The following is a 21,097-nucleotide window of genomic DNA, read 5'->3' as shown; positions in this document are numbered from 1 at the left end:
ATATGCCCCTTAAGGGATGGGGTCATGGCTCAGTTGAAGAGAGCAGGTTCCAAGTTGGCTCCCTGGTATCTTCAGATGGGACTGGGAGAGACTCCTGCCTGCAACCTTGGAGAAGCCTCTGCCAGTCAGTGTAGACAACACTGAGCTAGATGGACCAAGGGTCTGACTCAGTATATGGAGGCTTCCTGTGCTCCTATGTTCCTTATGCCCAGCTTGGAATGCTTCTGAAATTGTCCTCGTACAGATTTCCCCCTGAATTTTGGTATTCAAAATTTCCTGGTTTTGCTTCCAGAGTGGCAGCAATGTATTCGATCACCTTCGTTCTTGCGTTTTTGTTTCTACATTTTGGTGTGTGTGCTGTAAGATGCGTGCGCTGGTAAAATCCTTATTACCAGTACTTATAAGTACTTATTACCAGTAAGTACTTATTACCAGTACTTATCTAGTACTGGTAATTACCTTTAAAGCCTTACAATGGCTTAGGGCTGGGTTACCTGGGAGAGTGCCTCCTTCTGCATGATCCCCACCACACATTAAGATCACCAAGAGAGGTCCATATACCACCAGCCCATCTGGCATAGACTCGGGAGGAGGCCTTCTTGGGAGGAGGCCTTCTCTATCGTCGCTCCTGGGCTGTGGAATGCGCTCCAGACATTTGTGGTTTAATAAAAGAGCCCTTCAGACACATTTTTTTAACCAGGCTTTTAGTAACTTCTGAGTTTAAAAATTTTAACTGCTGTTTAGATTTTTTTAATGACTGTAATTTCTGAATGTGTTGGATTTTTTAAAATTCTTGTTTTAATAGCTGGTTGGTCTTTGTTTTTGTGAACCGCCTGGAGCCAGGCGGTTTATAAATAAGTAAGTAAGCAAGCCAGCCAGCCATGCGTGGTGCATGCTTCAAAGCCAGGGAAGGGTTTGCTACGCAAATTTTTGTAGTGGTCATGGGCCTTACCCAGACAGCTGGCTTTACCACACGATTAAGAAGGGTGAAATACTGTTGAGTTATGTGGCATATCGGATATTTCAAATTTGCCCAAAAACCTGATGCAAAAAAAGTCTGCTAGGGGTGCGTATGAACGGTTCGTGCCAAACCAATTCACCTTGGGGGTTCGATGGCACAAAAAGTGGAACTTTTTACCCCGGACATAAATCAGGCTGAGCTCCAATGTACAATGAAAAACTCAAATTGCGTATAGAGTGCTCCCTGATAACTCACAGGGACTTGGACATAAATCTGGGCAATATGTGAATGCACACCTGGCCTTGCAAAGTAAAATCGCCATCTGGCAGGGTTCATAGCGAAATGTGTTGAGGCTTTATGACTGTCCCTGTGATTACTGGAAGCAGTAATTATGCAAAATAGGCTTATGCCTGCAAATCAGCATAATTTGCATAATTATACAGGTTGCAAAATGCAGCTTTTTGGGAATATGACAGGATCTGATGGATTTGCTTTTGCTTTTAAAAAAAAAAAGCATGCATTTATTTAGCACAGGGAACACACACAATACCAACTGTAGCTTTTTAATGCCCAATCCAGTGAGCAGGATTTTCTCCCAGCCTTCCCTGCTGAGACTAGCCATGCAATTAGCCACCCTAGAGCAGAGCAATCTCACTTCCCAACTAGAAGGCTCCATGCAAAAACTCTCAGCCAATATAAGCCCTCCTTCAAAATACAAGCAGTATCGAGTTATATAGCCCCGATCAACAAGCGAGACCGGTTCTGTGGCTGTCCTCTGCCAAGTTGTGTGCAGGAGTCGCCTGCCTGTGAAACAAAACAAATGGTTGTGAAGTTCACGGTGGCGCCAATATATTTCTGCCTCTGTGTAATCATTTTCCTTTGTTGTTATTTACTGCCGTGCAGGCCCATATTTTTAGTTCAGGTTTTTGTCTGTCCAGATCTTTTCTTTTCTTTTTTACAAAACAGACGCTCACCCACAGACTAAACAGCATCCCAGCCAAGACCTATAATCACTGGTGGATAAGGGAATGAGGGCTTTTTCAGCCTTGCAAAGAATGTTTTCAAATTCATCCACCTGCTTCTGCGTCACACCACCTGCAACCCCATTCCCTTTGGCCTCATTCATCCTGGGATGAGAGGGATAAACCTCTGGCTCATGCAAGAAGCCTCAGGGGCCAGGGAGATGAGGAAGGAGAAGCCCATGTTAACTTGATTTCAAAATCCCTGCCGTTGGTTCTGTGGTGCTCTTTTATTTTATTTATTTATTTATCAAATTTGTACACCGCCCCAAACTTTCATCTCTGGGCGGTTGACAATAACATAAAACCAGTTAAAAACATATACAAAAACTTAAAAACAATTTAACAATTTAAAAATAAACCAGAAATTGAAAGCTTGGGCGAAAAGATGGGTTTTCAGGTGTTTTTTTTGGAAATTGCCAGAGATGGGGAGGATCGTATCTCAGCAGGGAGCTCATTCCACAATCTCGGGGCAGCGACCGAGAAGGCCCGTCTCTGTGTAGCCACCAGACAAGTCGGCGGTAACTGGAGACGGACCTCCTCAGATGACCCCAATGCGCGGTGGGGCTCCTAGTGAAGAAGACACTCTCTTAGATACCCAGGGTCTAAGCCGTTTAGGGCTTTATAAGTTACTAGTATTTTTAAGCCCATTAAAATAACGGGTGCTAGAACCTTTTTTCTTTTGGTGTTGTTGTTTCCTTTATTCCTTCTCCCTCTCTCTTTCGCCCTCCTCTTCTTTTTTCTTTCTCTCTCTCTCTCTTTCACTCCTTCCTTTTCTCCCCCTCTTCCTTTGTTTCCTTTCCTTCCTTCCTTCTCTCTCCCTCTCTCCTTTCCTTCCTTTCTTCCACCTCTTCTCACTCCTATCGTTCTTTTTTATTTTTATTTTCCTCTTTTCTTTATTTTACGGGCTTGCTCTTTGCGGTTGGCTGCTCCTCCCTTTTTTCTGTCTCTTTTTTTGTCCTTTTCCCTTCATTCTTTTCTTCTATTTCTTTCTTTTCCCTTCCTTTCTTAGTTCTTTGTTTCCTACTTTCCCTCCCTCCCTCCTTGTTTCTTTTGTCCTTTTTCTTCCTTTCTCTCTCTTTTGTCTCCTTCCTTCTTTCCTTCTTTCTATCTTTCTATTGTCCTGTCTCCCTCCCTCTTCTCTACCCGATCCATGCATTGGCTTTTGCAAGCGCCTCTGCTTGGGGGAGTCAGAGCCCTCTATACAGGGCGCCCCTATCCTCCGTCTCTCTCCAGCATAGGGTGCGCCCTTAAAATCGCTTCAGCTGGGACTTCCCCAGCGCTGGAGAGCTGTGGCACCCTGGCAGCTCGATCAGGCACCGCTGGGAGCAGGGAATGGCAGTGGTACGCCGTCTCTAGGGCGCAGGGCACCGGAGAGAGAAACCCCAGCAAAGGGGCCCCTAAAAGCACAACTTGGAGCTTGCCTTGTAGCTCCCTGTTGTTGTTCTCAATGTGGTCCGCTCCCTGAGCATATAAAGAGCTGCGTCACAGCCCACCCAGGCAGATTGCTTTTCTCAGCCGGAGTAGAGGGTAGCAGTGCTCCGTTGCTATAGCTTTATTTGGGTGGGGTGTGTGTGTGTGCTTGTGTTTGACTTTGAGTGGTGTACTTGGGCGCCGGGCTAGACGCCTCATCGCTGCCTCTGGGCTCTCCGTGGCTGGGCTGGTCCCGCTGCCACCGGCCCCAGTATTCTCATCCCTCCCGCCTCCCAGAGTGACGCCCAGAGTGCCGTTCCCGCTGGCTATTTTGGTGCCCGCCCGGCCCCGGTGTCCTCTTCCCTCCCGCCTCCCAGAGTGCCGGCCGGCAGCAATAGAACCAGCCAGCATGGCCGCCTGGTGTCGGCGGTCGTGTCTCCCTTGGACTGTTCTGGGCCTGCGCTTCACACAGGCCCAGAACAGCCCAGGGAGACAGGGATGCAGACGCCAACGTTCCAAGGCCACGGACACTCACTTAGGGTTTTATTATAGAGGATAACTAGCACTTTGTATTTTGCCCGGTAACCTATTGGCAGCCAGTGTCACTCCATCAGTAAAGGAGTAACATGGTCTCTCCGAGATGACCCAGAGACCAACCTGGCTGCTGCGTTCTGAACCAGCTGAAGTTTCCGGACTATGTACAAAGGCAGCCCCACGTAGAGCGCATTGCAGAAGTCAAGTCTGGAGGTTACCAATAGATGTACCACTGTTTTGAAGTCAGCTCTTGGGGCTGACATGAACCAAAGGTTCCATTATATAACCTCCGGCAGCTCTCCAGCTGCTGGACGCGGCCAACCATCCCATCCAGTCAATGTTCCTCTATAAAACTCTCCTCTTGCTTCTGCTACCAAGTATTTTTGCTTTCTATTTTCGTGCAACCCGTGAGCCAGGAACCGCACAGCAAAGGGCTCCAAGCGGCAGGAGCTGGCCAATGCGTTTTCAATTGCTCCCTGTTTCCGAGTGCTGGCTTCTTCATAATACGCCGCTCTTGACAACCAGGCAAATATCAAAAGAGCAGGCGTTTTTACAGTTCCAGGGAAGTAATTTGCAGAGTGCGCCGGCAATGAAACACAACATGCTCAGAAGACAAGAGGATCACTGTTCTTTTCCCAGCGTGATAGGGAGCTCAGTTCTCCCTTTTCTTAGATGGCTTCTGTCTTTAAACAACCCCCCCCCAAAACCACCAAACCACTTTGAAACCAAAACCGCTCAGCCTCTTGGGCACGAGAAATCAGTCATCCTATGGGTTAGGCCCTCCTCTCTTGTAAAACCGTCCTGACCCCTTTGTGAAATCTTATGCCCCGCTGAACAGCTCTTTGGCTTCTGCTTTGCCTATGTGTTGCTTAAAAAATAAATTATGACTGCTCTACATTTTTCTTCATTCTGTTTTCATTTTGATGCCTTGGGCCAACTCCTGGCAGGAAAGGCAGGCTATCAATGTTTAAAATATCTATTTTAAATATTTTTTATTTATTTAAGGTAGTTAAATAAAACATCTTTCAACAAGTGGAGAGAGAAGAGGAGAGGAGAGCTGGTCTTGTGGTAGCAAGCCTGACTTGTCCCCTGAGCTAAGCAGGGTCTGCTCTGGTTGCATTTGAATGGGAGACTAGAAGTGTGAGCCCTGTAAGATATTCCCCTTAAGGGATGGAGCTGCTCTGGGAAGAGCATATAGGTTCCAAGTTCCCTCTCTGGTAGCATCTCCAAGACTGCTGGGAAAGACTCCTGCCTGCAACCTTGGAGAAGCCGCTGCCGGTCTGGGTAGACAATGCTGAGCTAGAGGTCTGACTCAGTATATGGCAGCTTCCTATGTTCGTAAATTTCCCAAGACATTTTAAAGCATAATCACAATGGTTCAGCCATGAAACTCACAGGGCCAGTCTCTTCTCTCTCAGCCTCAACTACCTGACTGGTCTCTTGTGAGGATAAATGTAGGAGGTGATCGATGTCAGTATTGTAGTCCAACATCGGGCCTGCTGCAGATGTTGGACTACAACTCCCATCATCCATCACTATTGGCCACTGTGGCTGAAGATGATGGGAGTTGTAGTTCAAGAACAGTTGTAGGGCCGAAGTTGTGATAAGTATAAACCATGTACATTGCTTGGGGTTCCTCAGAGGAAGAGCAGAATATACATCTAAAAAGAAATCGATAAATAATGGTAAAAGCGGTTGCTATAAACAGTAGCACAATTAAAATCCCCACAGGCCTGCAAAAATAAAAACAATATTTTTGGCAGGTGTTGAAAGGATAGACTAGACGAGATTTTAATTTATATGTTGCTTTCCCACTAACAGTTGTGCTCCAAGTGGCTTCGCAATACACATGTTCATATAAAAGCTTAATAAAATAACAAGTCGCCATCTTGACCCCGCCTCCCAATAAAGACAAAATCGGTCTTCTGGATAAGTGTAGGCAGTAAATCTGTCCCAACTAGATGAACAAGAAGCGGTTGGCTTCACTTAGCTGCAATAATCCCTTGGCTTTGTTGGGAGACAGCAAAAACAAAGCCCCTCTCTCTTTACTAAGCATGTATTTATGCTGCCTTGCAGTGGGGGGGCTTCCCTTGAAGCTGCCATATACTGAGTCAGACCCTTGGTCCATCTAGCTCAGTATTGTCTACACAGACTGGCAGTGGCTTCTCCAAGGTTGCAGGCAGGAATCTCTCTTGGCCCTATCTCGTTGGAGATGCTGCCAGGGGGGAACTTGGAACCTTCTGTTCTTCCCAGAGCGGCGCCATCTCTTAAGGGGAAATATCTTCCAGTGTTCCCACTTCTAGTCTCCCACTCATGGGCAACCAGGGTGGACCCTGCTTAGCTAAGGGGACAAGTCATGCTTGCTACCAGATCTGAATCAGTATATGGCAGCTTCCTATGTTCCTGTGTACCGTTGAGATCTTGGAGGCCACACAACCTTCTCTGTGCAAGTCGTGGGATTACGTTTTTAAAGCATGTCAGCTGGTCATCCCTACATTGCTCCCCGGTGACCTCTGTCTGCAGAGCCAGGAGGACCCAAACAGGACCCAAACCAGATTGCAAGCCACTGATGGGAGGCGTTAGGTGGAGATCTGTGAAAAGTAGCGTTGGACCATTACGGAAGGTTTCCTGCTAATGGCACTGGAAGTGAGGGGAAAGTAGCATAGCTACTGTAACTGACCCCTTTCCAGTTCCCGTCTGGCCATGGCTTCCTCTCTCCCAGTGTTCCAGTTTGGTTCTTGATCTTACAAACATTTATCTTGTTGACAGGGCTGATTTAATTCTGGTCAGCTATTTTGGTGTTGGTGACTCAGTGCACTCAGTTCAGCTGAACCGACTGGATGAGAGCTGAATCATTCCCTCCCTCCCTCCCCGCTCTCGGTGTGGCAGGCATCCTGCAGCTGTCGGTGGATGGGTGTCCTCCAGGGATAACTCCAAAGTGTTCCACTGGACACCCCGGGGGAGGTGAAACGGGTACAGTGAATCTAAGGCTGGAGAGATCCTTGCATTGGGATGCAGGAGAGAAGAAAATGGAGCTTGCTGTGCCTTTCAGTAAATTGGCTGGTCTTTTCAGTCTGAGATCTCACTCCCGGCGAACAAAGCATCTTCCAGCTGGTATTGGTTTTGAGCAAACAGAAGCTGGAATGAGCCAAAATCTGAAATGAATCCCTGTTTCTTGGCATCTTCTCATTCTTTACTCAGAGCTCTCTCTCTCTCTCTCTCCCTTCCCCCCCCCCACTCTGCTCCAAAGTTACTCCAAGATTCCCGTGTTGGAGTAAATACCATGAGCTTAAGATAGAGAAGTTAGCATTCACCAGCCGTGTTCATACCATATTTATTAGGTAGGGCAAATACCTTACCCTAGCTTGGGAGCTCTGCAGGCTCCCGTTTTGCGAGCATGTGCTTTTAAAGAGCAAGGCCAGAAGGGGAGGAAGTGATCGCCTGGGAGAGAGGTGCTGGGCCAGAGGGTGCCTTCCTACCCAGCACTTTTCGGAGGTAGGGGAGGAAACGCCGCCTGACTCAGCTCCTCTCTCCCAGACCATCTCTTGCTCCCCCTCTGTCCTTGCTTTTCAAGAGCGCACGGTCACAAAACGGGAGCCTGCAGAGCTCCCCAACTAGGGTAGGGTGGTATGTGCTACCCTAATAATCATCGTGTGAACTGCCTTACTGTGTGTGCTGTGGGGGAGCAGGGCGATGGTGGAGTGGTTATTGCTGGATCAGTAGACTTGGGTTCTGTTCCTTACTCCAGCCAGGAAGCTTACTGGGCCATCTTTGGCTAGGCATTCTTTCTCAGCCTGACCTTCCGTGCAGGGTCGTTATGAGGACCTCTTGCGTGTGGTAAGGAGAACTGTGTACGCAACTCAGAACTCTTTGAAGGAAAAGCCGGGTATAAATGTAATCGATAATAACATATCAATAATAAATAAGGTAATGATTGTGTCTCCATTTAAAAAAAACACCCCCCCAAATACTCCTCATTGCCAGCTGTAAGCCAGTGTATAATTTTCTGGTAGGATTGAATGTATGCTGGTAGAGAAACACCAGCATTCCCTGGAGAATATGTCCTCTTTTCAGGCCCGTTTCCAGCCCTGGCAATCCAACCAGTTTCCACACTGCACATTCTTTGTAAGGAGATGGAGGAGTGTTTCCCTAGTGATGCTGCTTGATCTCTCTGTGGAGGTTTATGCCGTGTGCCATGCCATCTTCTTGCACTGTCTGGAACACCTGTAGGAGTTCCAGACCTTGGAGATGGGCTGGTGTTTCCCCCCTGTGTAAGTGCGGTCTCAGGCTGTGGCTGTGGAAGATAGCTCTTCTGCCCTTTAGGGTGCAAGTCAGCAGTGTTGCCTCTAACAGGGATCCCCAAGTGTTCTTGACTACAGTTCCCAGCATCCCCCGCTGCAGTGGCTTTTGCTTGGGGATTCTGGGAGTTGTAGTCCACACTGTCTGGGAATCCCTGTTAGAGGGAGCACTGCCAGTGAGCCCATCTCTCTCCAGCCTCAGACGCAACCGCCAACAGGTCTACCCGGTCTCAGTAACAAGGCCATTGTCACCTCCACCTTCTCTAGTCCACTTGCCAGTAGTGGTCTAGCAGGGCCTCCCCCCCCGACCGATGTTGTGAAGTTGAAACGAGGTGGCAGTTTATCAACATCCTTAACTTGGAGCGTCGTAAGTCGAGGACTGCCTATACCGCGCATGAGCAGATATGCACATGAACATGGTGGCTGGAAAGGAGGGGGCAGCAGCAGTGATGTGAGGGAAGGAAACTCAGCTGACCCATATGGAGAAAGAAGAGCTTGTACTACGTGGGGTTTTTAAACATAGGAAAATAGAAAAATGCCTTATACTGAGTCAAATCATTAGGTTGGAGAGGAGAGCTGGTCGTGTGGTAGCAAGCATGGCCTGTCCCCTTGGCTAAGCAGGGTCTACCCTGGTTGCATGAATGGGAGTCTAGAAGTGTGAGCACTGCAAGAGATTCCCCCTCAGGGGATGGAGCTGCTCTGCAAAGAGCATCTAGGTTCCCAGTTCCCTCCCTGGCAGCATCTCCAAGACTGGGCTGAGAGAGATTCCCGCCTGCAACCTTGGAGAAGCCACTAGGGGTGTGCACAGAACCGCCAACTGCGCAAAGGACTCCTGGGAGGTTTTTTAAGCAACGTCAGGGAAGGGGCGGCAGGGAGCTGTTCTGCCGCCCCAATTACTGTGCACATTACGGCGCCAAGCGGGAAAGCGGCGGGAGGGGTAAGTTAACCCTCCCACCGCTCTTAAAGGTACCCACCCCACCCCAGTGCCGGACCACCCAGGTCCGGACCGGTCCGGAGGCTTTTTGAATGGCCTCCGGACCAGTCCGGGCCCATCCCTAGAAGCAACTGCCAGTCTGAAGACTATACTGAGCTAGATGGACCAAGTGTCTGACTCAGTATACGGCAGCTTCCAATGTCCATTTAGCTCAGTATCATCTACACAGACAAGCCACAGCTCTCCAAGGTTTCAGGCAGGAGTCTTTCGAAGATGCTGCCAGGGACTGGACCTAGGACCTTCTGCATGCAGAGCAGATGCTCAACCACTGAGCTGTGAAAATCGTCTTAGACTGAGTCTGACCGTTGGTCCATCTAGCTCAGGACTGTCTACACAGACTGCCCGCGGCTCTCCAAGGTCTCAGGCAGGAGTCTCTCCAAGCCCTACCTGGAGATGCTGCCAGGGATCGAACCTGGGACTTTCTGCATGCAAAGCAGATGCTCTTCCACTGAGCTGCGGGCCCATCCCCTCAGGGGGATATCTAACAATGTTCACATGTAGTCCTCCTCCATCCAAATGCAAGCCAGGTCAGACTCTGCTTAGCCAAGGGAACAACCTGTGGTCTGCCAGATGTTGCTGAACTACAATTCCCATCACCCCCAGCCACAATTAATAGTAGCAGGGGATGATGGGAGTTGTAGTTCAGCAGCATCTGGAGGACCACAGGTTGGGAAACCCTGCTCTAAAGCAAGCTCTCCTTCCCTGTATATTCTCCAGGGTTTGGGGGTTTAAGAGGGTGGTTGCAAATGGGAGTCCTCCAGCTGCTGTTTCCACCCCCACCCTCCGCCTTCTTCTTTTGCTTGTTATCGACATCTTCTTTCTGGAACGAGAGAGAGGGAGAGAGCATAGGAAATGTGTTTCTGATCACTCTGAAGCATTTGTGTCTTCAAGTGGCTGACCTTAATAATCTCACTAATTTCCTGAATCTTTTTGCGGCTTTCTGCTTAGGGGACAAAGGCTTCTCCTCTTGAACAGCATTTATTAAGGGGATGATCTCATATGAAAAACCTCAGAACCATTGGAAATGATACGGGGGAGGTCCCCCCCCCTTCATTATTTTAGATAAACTAATTTCATGGCCAAAGCAGCAAGGTCACAGGGACAATTCCCGTGTGTGTGTGTGTGTGTGTGTGTGTGTGTGTGTGTGTGCTGGGTTCACGTCTGCCTTTGTGACGTCCAATGCATATTCTCATTGTTGTTCTGACTATATTTGGGGCTGGGATTGTGGGGAGGGGGAAGCTGGCTTTGAAGGGGTGCAGCCTTACCTGCCTCCAGTCGGCTGGGCTGCACGGAATATGCACCACACTCCTTTGGTTTTTGTCTTAGGAACATAGGAAGCTGCCATATACAGAGTCAGACCTTTGGTCCATCTAGCTCAGTATTGTCTACCCAGACTGGCAGCGGCTTCTCCAAGCTTGCAGGCAGGAGTCTCTCTCAGCCCTGTCTTGGAGATGCTGCCAGGGAGGGGACTTGGAATTGTGCAGATGCTCTTCCCAGAGCAGCCCCACCCCCTAAGGGGAATATCTTACAGTGCTCACACGTCCCCCATTCAAATGCAAACCAGAGTGGACCCTGCTTAGCTAAGGAGACAATCCATGCTTGCTACCACAAGACCAGCTCTCCTCCTATAAGGGCCGGGGTTGGCAAACCCCCTGCAGAAAGCTGGTGGGGGACCATCATTCTCAGCAGCTGTAGCCCATTGTTTTGCATTGATGTCATGATACATCTGGGCACATTCCTCACCTCTGGTGAACTCTCTTCCTCCCCCTGTTGCTACTATAACCAAAGGGCCATCCCCAAAGGCAGGGGGCAGCAACTTGGGGCATATTTGCTAAACAGAGTCTGCCCTGGTTTGCACTTGGATGGGGAACTATATATGCCACAATGTGGCAAGTTGTGGAGACAAAGGACCTTAAAACAGTAGTGACCTCCAGCCTTGACTACTGTAATGCACTCTTCGTGGGGCTGCCTTTGTACATAGTTCGGAAGCTACAACTGGTACAGAATGCGGCCGCCAGGTTGGTCTCTGGGACAACCCTGAAGGGGCCATATAACGACGATTCTGAAAGAACTGCACGGTCTGCTGATACGTTTCCAAGCGGAATACAAAGTGCCGGTCATTACCTACAAAGCCCTGAACGGCTTAGGTCCAGGGTATTTCACTGGGTTTTTTAAAATGCTTTTTATTCTGTGGAAGTGTGTTGATTGTTGGTGTCTATTTTTTATATTGTGATTTTTAAAAAAAATTTATTTTACATTTCATATCCTGCTCTTCCTCCAAGGAGCTGGTGTGTGTGTGTGTGTGTGTGTGTGTGTGTGTGTGTGTGTGTGTGTGTGTGTATCAGGTGGTTTTATAAATTTGGCAAATAAATAAATAGGTCCCCAAAGTGGCGCACAACTTGTATGGCGAGCGGCACTCACATGGTGGCTCCAAATTCTAGTCCACTCAAAATCATTTCGCCGGTGTGCTGTAACATCAACCGCCCCCCCCGCCCCCGAGCATCAATTGTGACGGTGGCGGTGGCAGCAGGAAGATCCTACTCCACTCTGTATGCCTTCACTTCCTGTCGTCAGCAGCAGAAGAGAGGACGTAGGAGCAGAACTCAATAAAACTGCCACTTTCTGTCGAGGAGTTAGAGGACATAAACAACAGAGGCAAAGAGGATGGAGGAGGTGGAGGAAAAAGAGTGGTGGCGTAAGAGGTGGCAGCAAAGGACCAGGACCCTTCTTCTTCCTCCTCCTCCTCCTTCTCCTTGGCATGTGAACCCCGGAAGTGGGTGTGCCTAGAGTCCCCATCCCACATCCAGGATGGCACCCCGCTTCTGAAAGGTTGCTGAGCCCTAACCGAAAGCTAAGGCCAGCCCCACACAACATCAGGAGTGTGTTTGGAACCCCTCCCTCCAAACCGGCTTGTGGCCCAAAGCAGCCACTTTTTTTTTTGTAGCTGAAAGCCCACGGCGCTTTCACTGTTGTCGGCGGGTTAAATGAGGCGATGTCCAGAAGGGATGTTGGGAGAATCCCATCTCAGGAAGAAGTGTGGAAGAGCATTTATTTTCCCAACCAGAACCATGACCCAAAGGGCACACCGAGAATATATACAAGGCTTCTCAAAGAATAAGAGATAGCAAAAGTGCTTCGTAGCTTGCGGCATTCCCTGCTCCCAGCCAGCTGATCTGAGTCCAATAAAAATGAACTTGGAAAGTGGATTATTCTTATGCAAAGAGTGCCCATCGCAGTAGGGTTTTGCAGATGAGAGCAAGTGCAAGAGAAACTCAAAGCACTAAAGCCCAAGGACTGGTCTCTGTTGCTCCTCATGCTGTGCTGGTCTTTCCCTCAATATGTTATTATCTTTTTATCCCAGTTTTTCTCCAACAAGTTCCAGGCAGCAGACATCCTTTCTCTCCCCCATTTATCCTCACTACAACCCTGTGAAGTAGATTCGTCACCTGTCAAATAAGGCGCCCAAGGCCTTCCACTGAGCTCTGTGGCTCAGAGTGGGTTTGAAACCCGGTCTCCCTTGTCCTGATTTGAAACACTTCCACCACCCTGGTTTTCAGCAGAGCCATAACCAGGGTTTCTTCAGTGTTGATTTCACCTTGATCTGAAGTGTTTAGAGGGAAAGGGCAGAGGTGCACCTAGGTAATTTTGGAGCCTGGACCTAAAGGTCTTTTGTGGTGGGGCAGATAATCTGCAATGCACTATTTTTCACACCAGAACATGCTCAGGGAAAGCTGGAAAGACGTTTTGTTTGTTTGTTTTGTTTTGTTTTTTAGAAGAGATTCTGAATAAGATGCTTTCTAGTGACTTGCAGAGAGAGTCCACATTTTGTGTGGACAATCCTGCCACTTAAATTAGCAGGCTGCTCAGCATTTGGAGCCCCCTCCCAGGCCTTTGGGGAACTGGACCTTCATCTAGAAGTCCAGTCCAAAGAGTGCCACTGGGAGAAGCAGACTTCTTATAGGACAATGGAAGGGCAAAGAAATGTCTGATAAACCTCAGCTTCTTGCTGTCAGAGCACTGCACAATTTAATTCTTTCTTCGGCACTGCAGCAGCTGTTCGACTCTGTCTCACCGGTCGGTTGGCCCACCGCCTGCAGGCTGCAGGCCTTCTCATAAACCCAAGTCGCTCCGCTTCCATGTTCCAAGTGATGACATGGAGATGACTCATCCCCTGTCCCTGGGAAAAGACCTCCTAGCCCCCTCTGTATGCACACATGTAATTTATGCACAGGTGCATCCAGGGGTCCGGTGAAATCTACATCTGTGCTTTGTGTCCAGGCACAGTAAAGGATTCCTTTTTGGGCAGAAAATCCAGACATCTTTTAAAAGAAGTGATAAGCTGCTTGCCTTTATGTTGACCTAAGACAAAATTGCATCTGAGACTAAAGAAACCAACAGAGAAGCCGTAAGAGGCAGCGGGGGAGGTCATTGTTGCTGAGCTCGCCCACAATTCTCATTCTGCTTCCCCGTCTTCCAGGTGATGTGCAATTAGTAAAAGCTTTGCTAACAAGAGTTGTCTGAAAATAACAAAAGTGCCCAGTGGGAATTCGGGTTTAATGGAGGGATGGCAGCAGTGTGGGTCAGCCCGGGTCAAATCCCACACCTTGTACCTGTTTAAAGAGCTACAGGTTGCAAAAAGGAACCCAGCAGCTGGGCTGGGAGTTTAGGGCAAAACAGTAGCCCACCACCTCGGTGTGAACAGCTCGGGTCTCGTCCAGGTAGTCAGAGCAGGAGGGTCCTGTGTGAACGTGACCTTCCTCTAAGGTGCTGCTCTGCTTTGACTGGTGCTGAATGGTGATGAAAATGTCTCTCTCTGCTCTTCTCAGGGACCAGAAGGGAAACCAGGTCAACAAGGGGAAAAGGGGAAAACTGGCCCAAAGGTAGGAACGATGCTCCTGTTACACTTCTGGCCATACTGATGTTCCCAATAATCTATGTTCCTTCCTTTTCTTTCTTTCTTTCTTTCTTTCTTTCTTTCTTTCTTTCTTTTCTTTCTTTCCTTCTTTCTTTCGTTTTCTTTCTTTCTTTTGCTTCTCATGGAGTGGGGCAAACTAGAACAGGGCATACCATTTTCAGATTGGAAGTGGGACACACATAACTAAAAGCTCCTCTATACTGAAAATCCCTGGACATAGAAAAACCAGTGTGTCAGGGAGGGAGAAGGGTTCTAGGCTAGCCTTCTCCCTGACATCCAGGAGGGCTTGCTTTCTTTCTTTCTTTCTTTCTTTCTTTCTTTCTTTCTTTCTTTCTTTCTTTCTTTCTTTCTTTCTTTCTTTCTTCATGGGGATTCTGTTCTCATCTACAAACTAACCCTTGTGGGAATCCTGGGGTTAGGTTCCTGGTATACCAAAAAGCAGGGCAGGGTGGGGGGCAGCCGGGGAACAGAACTCCTTGTGATTGTTTTTAATGAAAGGCGGTATATAAATTTAACAATAAATAAATAAATAACTCCAGCTGCTCTCCAGCTCTCCATCAGTGCCCCCCCAAACCCCACAAATCTGCTGATTTTTCCACGAAAAATGGAAGGGGGGAAAAATAATTTGTTTATAAAAGAGCCACAAAATTATTATTATTATTATCCATGCTGCCTCCAGACTGGAAATGCCGCTGGCGATGACTCCAGAAGTCATTCCCAGTAGCCCAGGAACCATGGATAGGCGAAATCTGCCTATTTTTAGTACCCCCGAGAAAGAAACTGGGCCACTAAGACCCATCAGCGGATACTAGAAACCGCGATCCACCATGGATAACCGCCCGGAGACGTAGCATTTGGACAGTATAAAAATAAGTTAAATAAATAATGAGAGCCTTCCGTACCCGTTTTCTCTGGGCAGGAATCTCTCTTATGTCTGGAGGAACATTCTGTCCTGTGAGCTCCCACCGCCTTTTCCAAGTGGTATAGTCCATGAAGAGGTTGAGTGCCCCATTGAGAGTGGGGTTTTTGCCCCCCATCACCAATGTATTTTCTCTTGTCTTCAGGGCAGCAAAGGCCATCAGGGGCAACTTGGAGAGACTGGCCCACCTGGGAAGATGGGAGTCGTGGGGACTCAAGGCCCGAAAGGATCCAGAGGTACCCTGGGAGCTATGGTGAGAACAGCTTGCTGGATGCAATTGTGGGGCAGCATTTCCAGTTTCCGAGCAGGAAAAATGTGGGGCAGCATATATGCATCTTTAGGGCACAGCCATCTACAGATGGAGAAGGCCGGGGGTGCAACTTCAGTGTAACTTAAGTGAAATATACATCTTAACTTAACTTAAGTGTAACTTAAGGTGGCTGCTCCTCCGTGCTGGAATTTGTTTTGTCTTGAGCTTCCATCTGGCCTAAAGCTGAGAATCCTCTGAATGCAATGCAAGATGTTATTTTATTTTTCTTTGCCAAGCACTGAATGATCAGGGCTAAGGAAGGGCTTATTTTAGAATTATGTCCCACTCAGATATCCACCAATAAGGTAGTTTTCCAAGATCTTTTGTGTGCACATGTGGAATCAGTGGGCAGATGAACATCGGAAGCTGCCTTCTACTGAGTCAGACCCTTGGTCCATCTAGCTCAGTATTATCTACACAGACTGGCAGCAACTTCTCCAATCTTGCAGGCAGAAGTCTCTCTCTGCCCTATCTTAGAGATGCTGCCAGGGAGGGAACATGGAACCATCTGCAAGCATGCAAGCATGCAGGTGCTCTTTCCAGAGCAGCCCCATCCCCTATGGGGAATTTCTTACAGTGCTCACACATGAAGTCTCCCATTCAAATGCAAACCAGGGTGGACCCTGCTTAGCAAAGGTTGCAATTCATGCTTGCTATTCTGGCAGCATCCAGACTAACACTGTCCTCATGCTAGAATGTTTTGTGCATGCAACCATTTTCCCCGATTCCTCCCTGGAAGTTTTGCATCTGTGGTCTAGCTGCTGGCCAATAATTTTCACGTTCTGTCCCAACTGGGTCTAATGAGTTCAGTCGTAGGGTCCCTGCTTCGCAAGAAAATGGCCCCAAATCCAATCCCTAGCGCCTCCGGTTTCAAAGGTCTGGCAGCAGGGCCGGGGGAGTCCTCTCCTTGAGATCATGGGGAGCTGGGACCTGTCAGATTACTTGGTAGTGGTCTAGCTGGATCACAGCTCAATGACAGGGTGCATATCTTCGCAGACAAACAGAGGCAGATTCTATTTCCAGCTTCTCCATTCAGCAGGTCGAATGCTGTTTTTCTGGTCTTGTCTTTTCGATTAATTAATTTAATAGTTCAGAAAGGCAACACATGTATTTGCATTTAAGTAAATATCATCTGACTTGTTAATTGGAGGCAGCTAACAAGGTAGAAGTCAAAGGCCATGAGATTTATATTATCCCTATACTGCACACAGGGAGTAAGTGTGTGTGTGTGTGTGTGTGTGTGAGAGAGAGAGAGAGAGAGAGAGAGAGAGAGAGAGAGGGAGAGGGAGAGGGAGAGAGCGAGCGCATGACTGCCTGATGAATTCATAGCAAGGATGACGACTTTCTGCTTTGCAGCTTAAGTCTCATAGCAAAGACAGATTTGATCTCCTCTTGTTCCCACAGGGTGCTCCAGGTCGAATGGGAGTCCAAGGAGAGCCTGGTTTAAAAGGCTACCAGGTAAGCCCTCCTTTTGGGACTTGCTATGTCATGGATCTGCCCTTTTGAGCTTTCCTCTGATTCACCAAGCTTCCCTTGCTTTATCTGTGTAGTCAAGATTGGGGGCGTTGGGGTTGTTGTTGTTAGTTAATTAATTACTATAAAGTTTTGTACCCCACTGTTGCATTGCATTAAAAAAAAATACCTGGAGATGCTAACAACATAAAACCATCAACAGCAACGGTTGTGAAATGCGATATGTGCATCTCCCGGCAAAAGAATTGCCCCTCCCCACAGTACGTGGCATGGGTCAATTCCTCCATCCTTGATCCAGTCTTCCTGGAGGTCTCCCGAGTGCCAGGACAGCAATGGGGAGGGTGAACGAGGGATTGGAGTGGAAGTCGCATGAGCAGGAGGTTCTCATGTGGGATAGCCAACTGCCTGGACACCATGGAGAGCCTCCTCTAGGTCAGGGATTCTCAACATTGGGCCCCCAGATGTTCTTGGACCTCAGCTCCCATAAACCCCAACCAAAGGCCACTGGGGCTGGGGATTATGGGAGTTGAAGTCCAACAACATCTGGGGACCCAACACTGAGATTCCTTGCTCTAGATCATGGTGCTCCCCTCTAGTGAAAATGCACCATTTATATCCATTGTTTTGCATCCATCCCTCTACCAGCTCTCCTAAGTATTGAGTTAAAGGAGCCCCTGGTGGCGCAGTGGTAAAACTGTCGCCCTGTAACCAGAAGGTTACAAGTTCGATCCTGACCAGGGGCTCAAGGTTGACTCAGCCTTCCATCCTTCCGAGGTCGGTAAAATGAGTACCCAGAATGTTGGGGGCAATATGCTAAATCATTGTAAACCGCTTAGAGAGCTTCGGCTATAGAGCGGTATATAAATGTAAGTGCTATTGCTATTGCTATTGCTAAAGCGGCAGGAAAGGTGGATACTGAATCCCACTGGTCCCAGAGCATAGCTTGTTGGCTACCAAACATTTCCTGGCCTGAGAGATGATGCTCATACTGGCCATGCAGAATCGAACCCAAAATTTTTAGTGGATTCTCCTTTGCAAGCAAGGCACTTGAACCAGGCCGAACCGGTTCGGCCCAGTTTGACAGCACGAACCGAATCTTAACGAACCAGGTTGCGGACCAGTGGTTTGGTTCGAATTTGAACTGAATTGGTTCTAGGTACCATCATACTGTAAGAGGTACCATACCGAAGCCTCCCTCTGGAAGTGCTGTGCATGGACCGCTCTCACCTAGCCTCTTGCTAACTTCTTCCGGGAGTCGCTTGAAAACTCTTCCAGTGGGAACAACCCATTGGTTGGTGCTTATCACAAAATGGTCAGCCAGCCCATTCTAATCATGCATTTCTCTCTCTCTTGCTCTCCTCTCTAGGGACACGCAGGATCACCAGGCCCGATTGGACCACCTGGAACCAAGGGTGAAAAGGTAAATAGGCAGGATCTGTGCTGCAGAGTTAAATTCATGGAAAAACAGAAAACGTGGGCCTTAGGAGAGATCTCTCTCAGGCCGAGTCTGTAAATAGTCTGTGCTGAGAGAAGCTAACACTCTGCAGTCTGAATAAATTGGGTATAATAATTCACATACGTTGGCCTGTTTTGTACTCTGCTTCTGCTAAGAATGAGGTGTGCATAAGAGGTCCAGATGACATTAGGTCCCATACCCTACTGTGTTTACTTGAGACGATGATCACCAATTCAGCTCTAATTCATGGAGAACAGGTCTATCAATGGCTACTGGTCTGATGATTATAGGCTACCTCCAGCCTCAGAGGCACGATGCCTCTGAATACCAGTTGCAGGGGAGCAACAGCAGGAGAGAGGGCATGCCCTCAACTCCTGCCTGTGGGCTTCTCAGAGGCATCTGGTGAGCCACTGTGGGAAACAGGATGCTGGTCTAGATGGGCCTTGGGCCTGATCCAGCAGGGCTTTTCTGTACCCCTCCCACCATCTCCACATCCATAAAGGATGGAAATTATAACAGAAAAGCCAACCAAGTCTGCAATCCTGTGTTCTCAGAGTTAGAAGTCAGTACGATGGATCTTGGCGACTTTCATCCAAGAAAGTACACCGAGGATTGGAGCTGTACGTTTCTCTAGCTGCTAATTCTGCTCCTCATTCTTTCTTCCCTTGTCTCTGACATACACGTTGAATCAGATTTCACATGAAAGAAAATAACATTTTTGCAGACTAAAATAATACCACTGGAATAAACTCCCGGAGGGGTAACCATATTGGTCTGTTGTAGCACAAAAAAACAAGGCATCTTGTGGCCTTTTAAAGACTAACATTTATTTTGGCAGATGCTTCTGTGGACTAGAGCCCACTCGGTCAGATGCAAGGACAATATTATTTTAGGTTATATTGTTCAAGATATTTATATACCACTTTCCCTAAACTTAAAATGGATACAGCCCAAAAAGAAAAGAGGGGAAAGGAAGATCCGATGAAACAATAGTTAAAGCCACAATGTCAATCAAAGGCTTGATGAAACAGAAACTTTATAGTGTGTGGAAATAAAAGAGTGACTTTCTATACATTTTTATGCAAAGCTAGGGAGACTGCATTATCATGAATTACTGCTGTTGTGAATTAACTGTGCTGATCTTGTATACAAGATGGTGTTGGAAAAGCCTTTTACAAGTAGCTTTATAGTTTTCAGTGTTAGCATTCTACTGTTAGGATTCTATAATTTAGTTCTTTTTCTTCTTTTTATGATTAAATGTTTTATTGTGATTGACTGTGTTGCTCTGCAATGGTTATTCTGGTCTAAGACCGTAAAAAAGGCAATCTGAATCTCTGCATTTACATTTGTAAACATAGGATTCTCGCAGACAAACAGAACGTTTTGGTATTGCATGGCCTTTTAGCTCCACAGTTCCCCATACTTTGTTGGGACATACTTTGTTGTGTCCCCATACTTTGGGAGATGAGAGTTGGTCTTGTGGGACATACTTGTGGGTCTTGTGGACATACTTGTCCCACATACTGGTCTTGTTGGAACATCCTTTGTTGTGTCCCCATACTTTGGGAGAGGAGAGCTAGTCTTGTGGTAGCAAGCATGACTTGTCCCCTTAGCTAAGCAGGGTCTGCCCTGGTTGCATCTGAATGGGAGACTTGATGTGTGAGGCACTTCGATATATTCCCCTCAGGGGATGAAGCCACTCTGGGAAGAGCAGAAGGTTTCAAGTTCCCTCCCTGGCTTCTCCAAGATAGGGCTGAGAGAGATTCCTGCCTGCAGCCTTGGAGAAGCCGCTGCCAGTCTGTGAAGACAATACTGAGCTAGATAGACCAATAGTCTGACTCAGTATATGGCAGTTTCCTATGTTCCTATGTTCTATATAGCCATGCAAATTAATCTACCATGCATGTGATGCAGTGTCCTTTGCCTTAAGTGGCACAGCGGGGAAATACTTGACTAACAAGCAGAAGGTTGCCGGTTTGAATCCCCGCTGGTATGTTTCCCAGACTCTGGGAAACTCCTCTATCGGGCAGCAGCAATATAGGAAGATGCTAGAAGGCATCATCTCACACTGTGCAGGAGGAGGCAATGGCAAACCCCTCCTGTATTCTACCAAAGACAACCACAGGGCTCTGTGGGCGCCAGGAGTCGACACCGACTCGACAGCACACTTTACCTTACCTCTGGCCTACACGGTTAAAAAACATATGAAGCTGCCATATACTGAGTCGGACCACTGGGTCATCTGGCACAGGATTGTCCACACTGACTGGCAGCAGCTCTCCAGGGTTTCAGGCCAGCGTCTTTCCCAACCTTACCTGGAGATGCTGCCAGGGATTGAACCTGGAACTGTCTGTACATACAGTAAAGTAGTTGCTCTGCTACTGAGTTACAACCCCTTCTTGAGTGGAAAAGAAAGCTAATGTTGCTGTAAATCTGTTCGTTTTTAAGACTCCTTTTGATTCAAGTTAGTGAACTTGGTTTTATTTACTTGAAACATTTTTATCCCACCCCTCCAGCACACTGTTGCTCGGAGCAGTTTATAAAGAAATGAAAACTGGCAGAATTTGAATAAATTCCTCTCTTAATTGGACCGGAAGACATTTGCAGAGAGATCACTGGCCCTCTTCCCTAATCAAAGGAAAAGAACTTTCATATTCCATTTATAATCCAAAAGATATTGCCTGCGTAGCTAGGACGTGGATCAACACTGGGCTTTTATTAAGTCTTATATGACCCACTGTGTGCGTATGATTATTACTTGTATGTTACCAATTCACTCCTCGGAACATTTTTTCCAAGCTTTGA

At 47.7% G+C, this 21,097-nt stretch overlaps 1 protein-coding gene across 6 annotated transcripts in view; it reads left to right on the top strand.

The window, feature by feature from the left end:
* LOC128339079 (collagen alpha-1(XXVII) chain-like) overlaps positions 1–21,097 on the top strand; it is a 285,851-nt gene that overhangs the window by 223,427 nt on the left and 41,327 nt on the right. For all 6 annotated transcript variants that reach the window (XR_008312830.1, XM_053282602.1, XM_053282601.1 and 3 more), the window contains exons 41-44: positions 14,046–14,099; positions 15,199–15,306; positions 16,768–16,821; positions 18,203–18,256. Coding sequence is in view for 5 of the 6 variants with exons in the window: in XM_053282602.1 (XP_053138577.1) it covers positions 14,046–14,099; positions 15,199–15,306; positions 16,768–16,821; positions 18,203–18,256 (270 nt within the window). In the remaining variant the exon portion in view is untranslated. The remainder of the gene's footprint in view (positions 1–14,045; positions 14,100–15,198; positions 15,307–16,767; positions 16,822–18,202; positions 18,257–21,097) is intronic.

This window comes from Hemicordylus capensis, chromosome 17 (assembly GCF_027244095.1).
Source record: "Hemicordylus capensis ecotype Gifberg chromosome 17, rHemCap1.1.pri, whole genome shotgun sequence".
Taxonomy (NCBI): domain Eukaryota; kingdom Metazoa; phylum Chordata; class Lepidosauria; order Squamata; family Cordylidae; genus Hemicordylus; species Hemicordylus capensis.
Note: the sequence above shows the minus strand (reverse complement) of the source record. Positions and strands in the feature narration are given on the sequence as shown.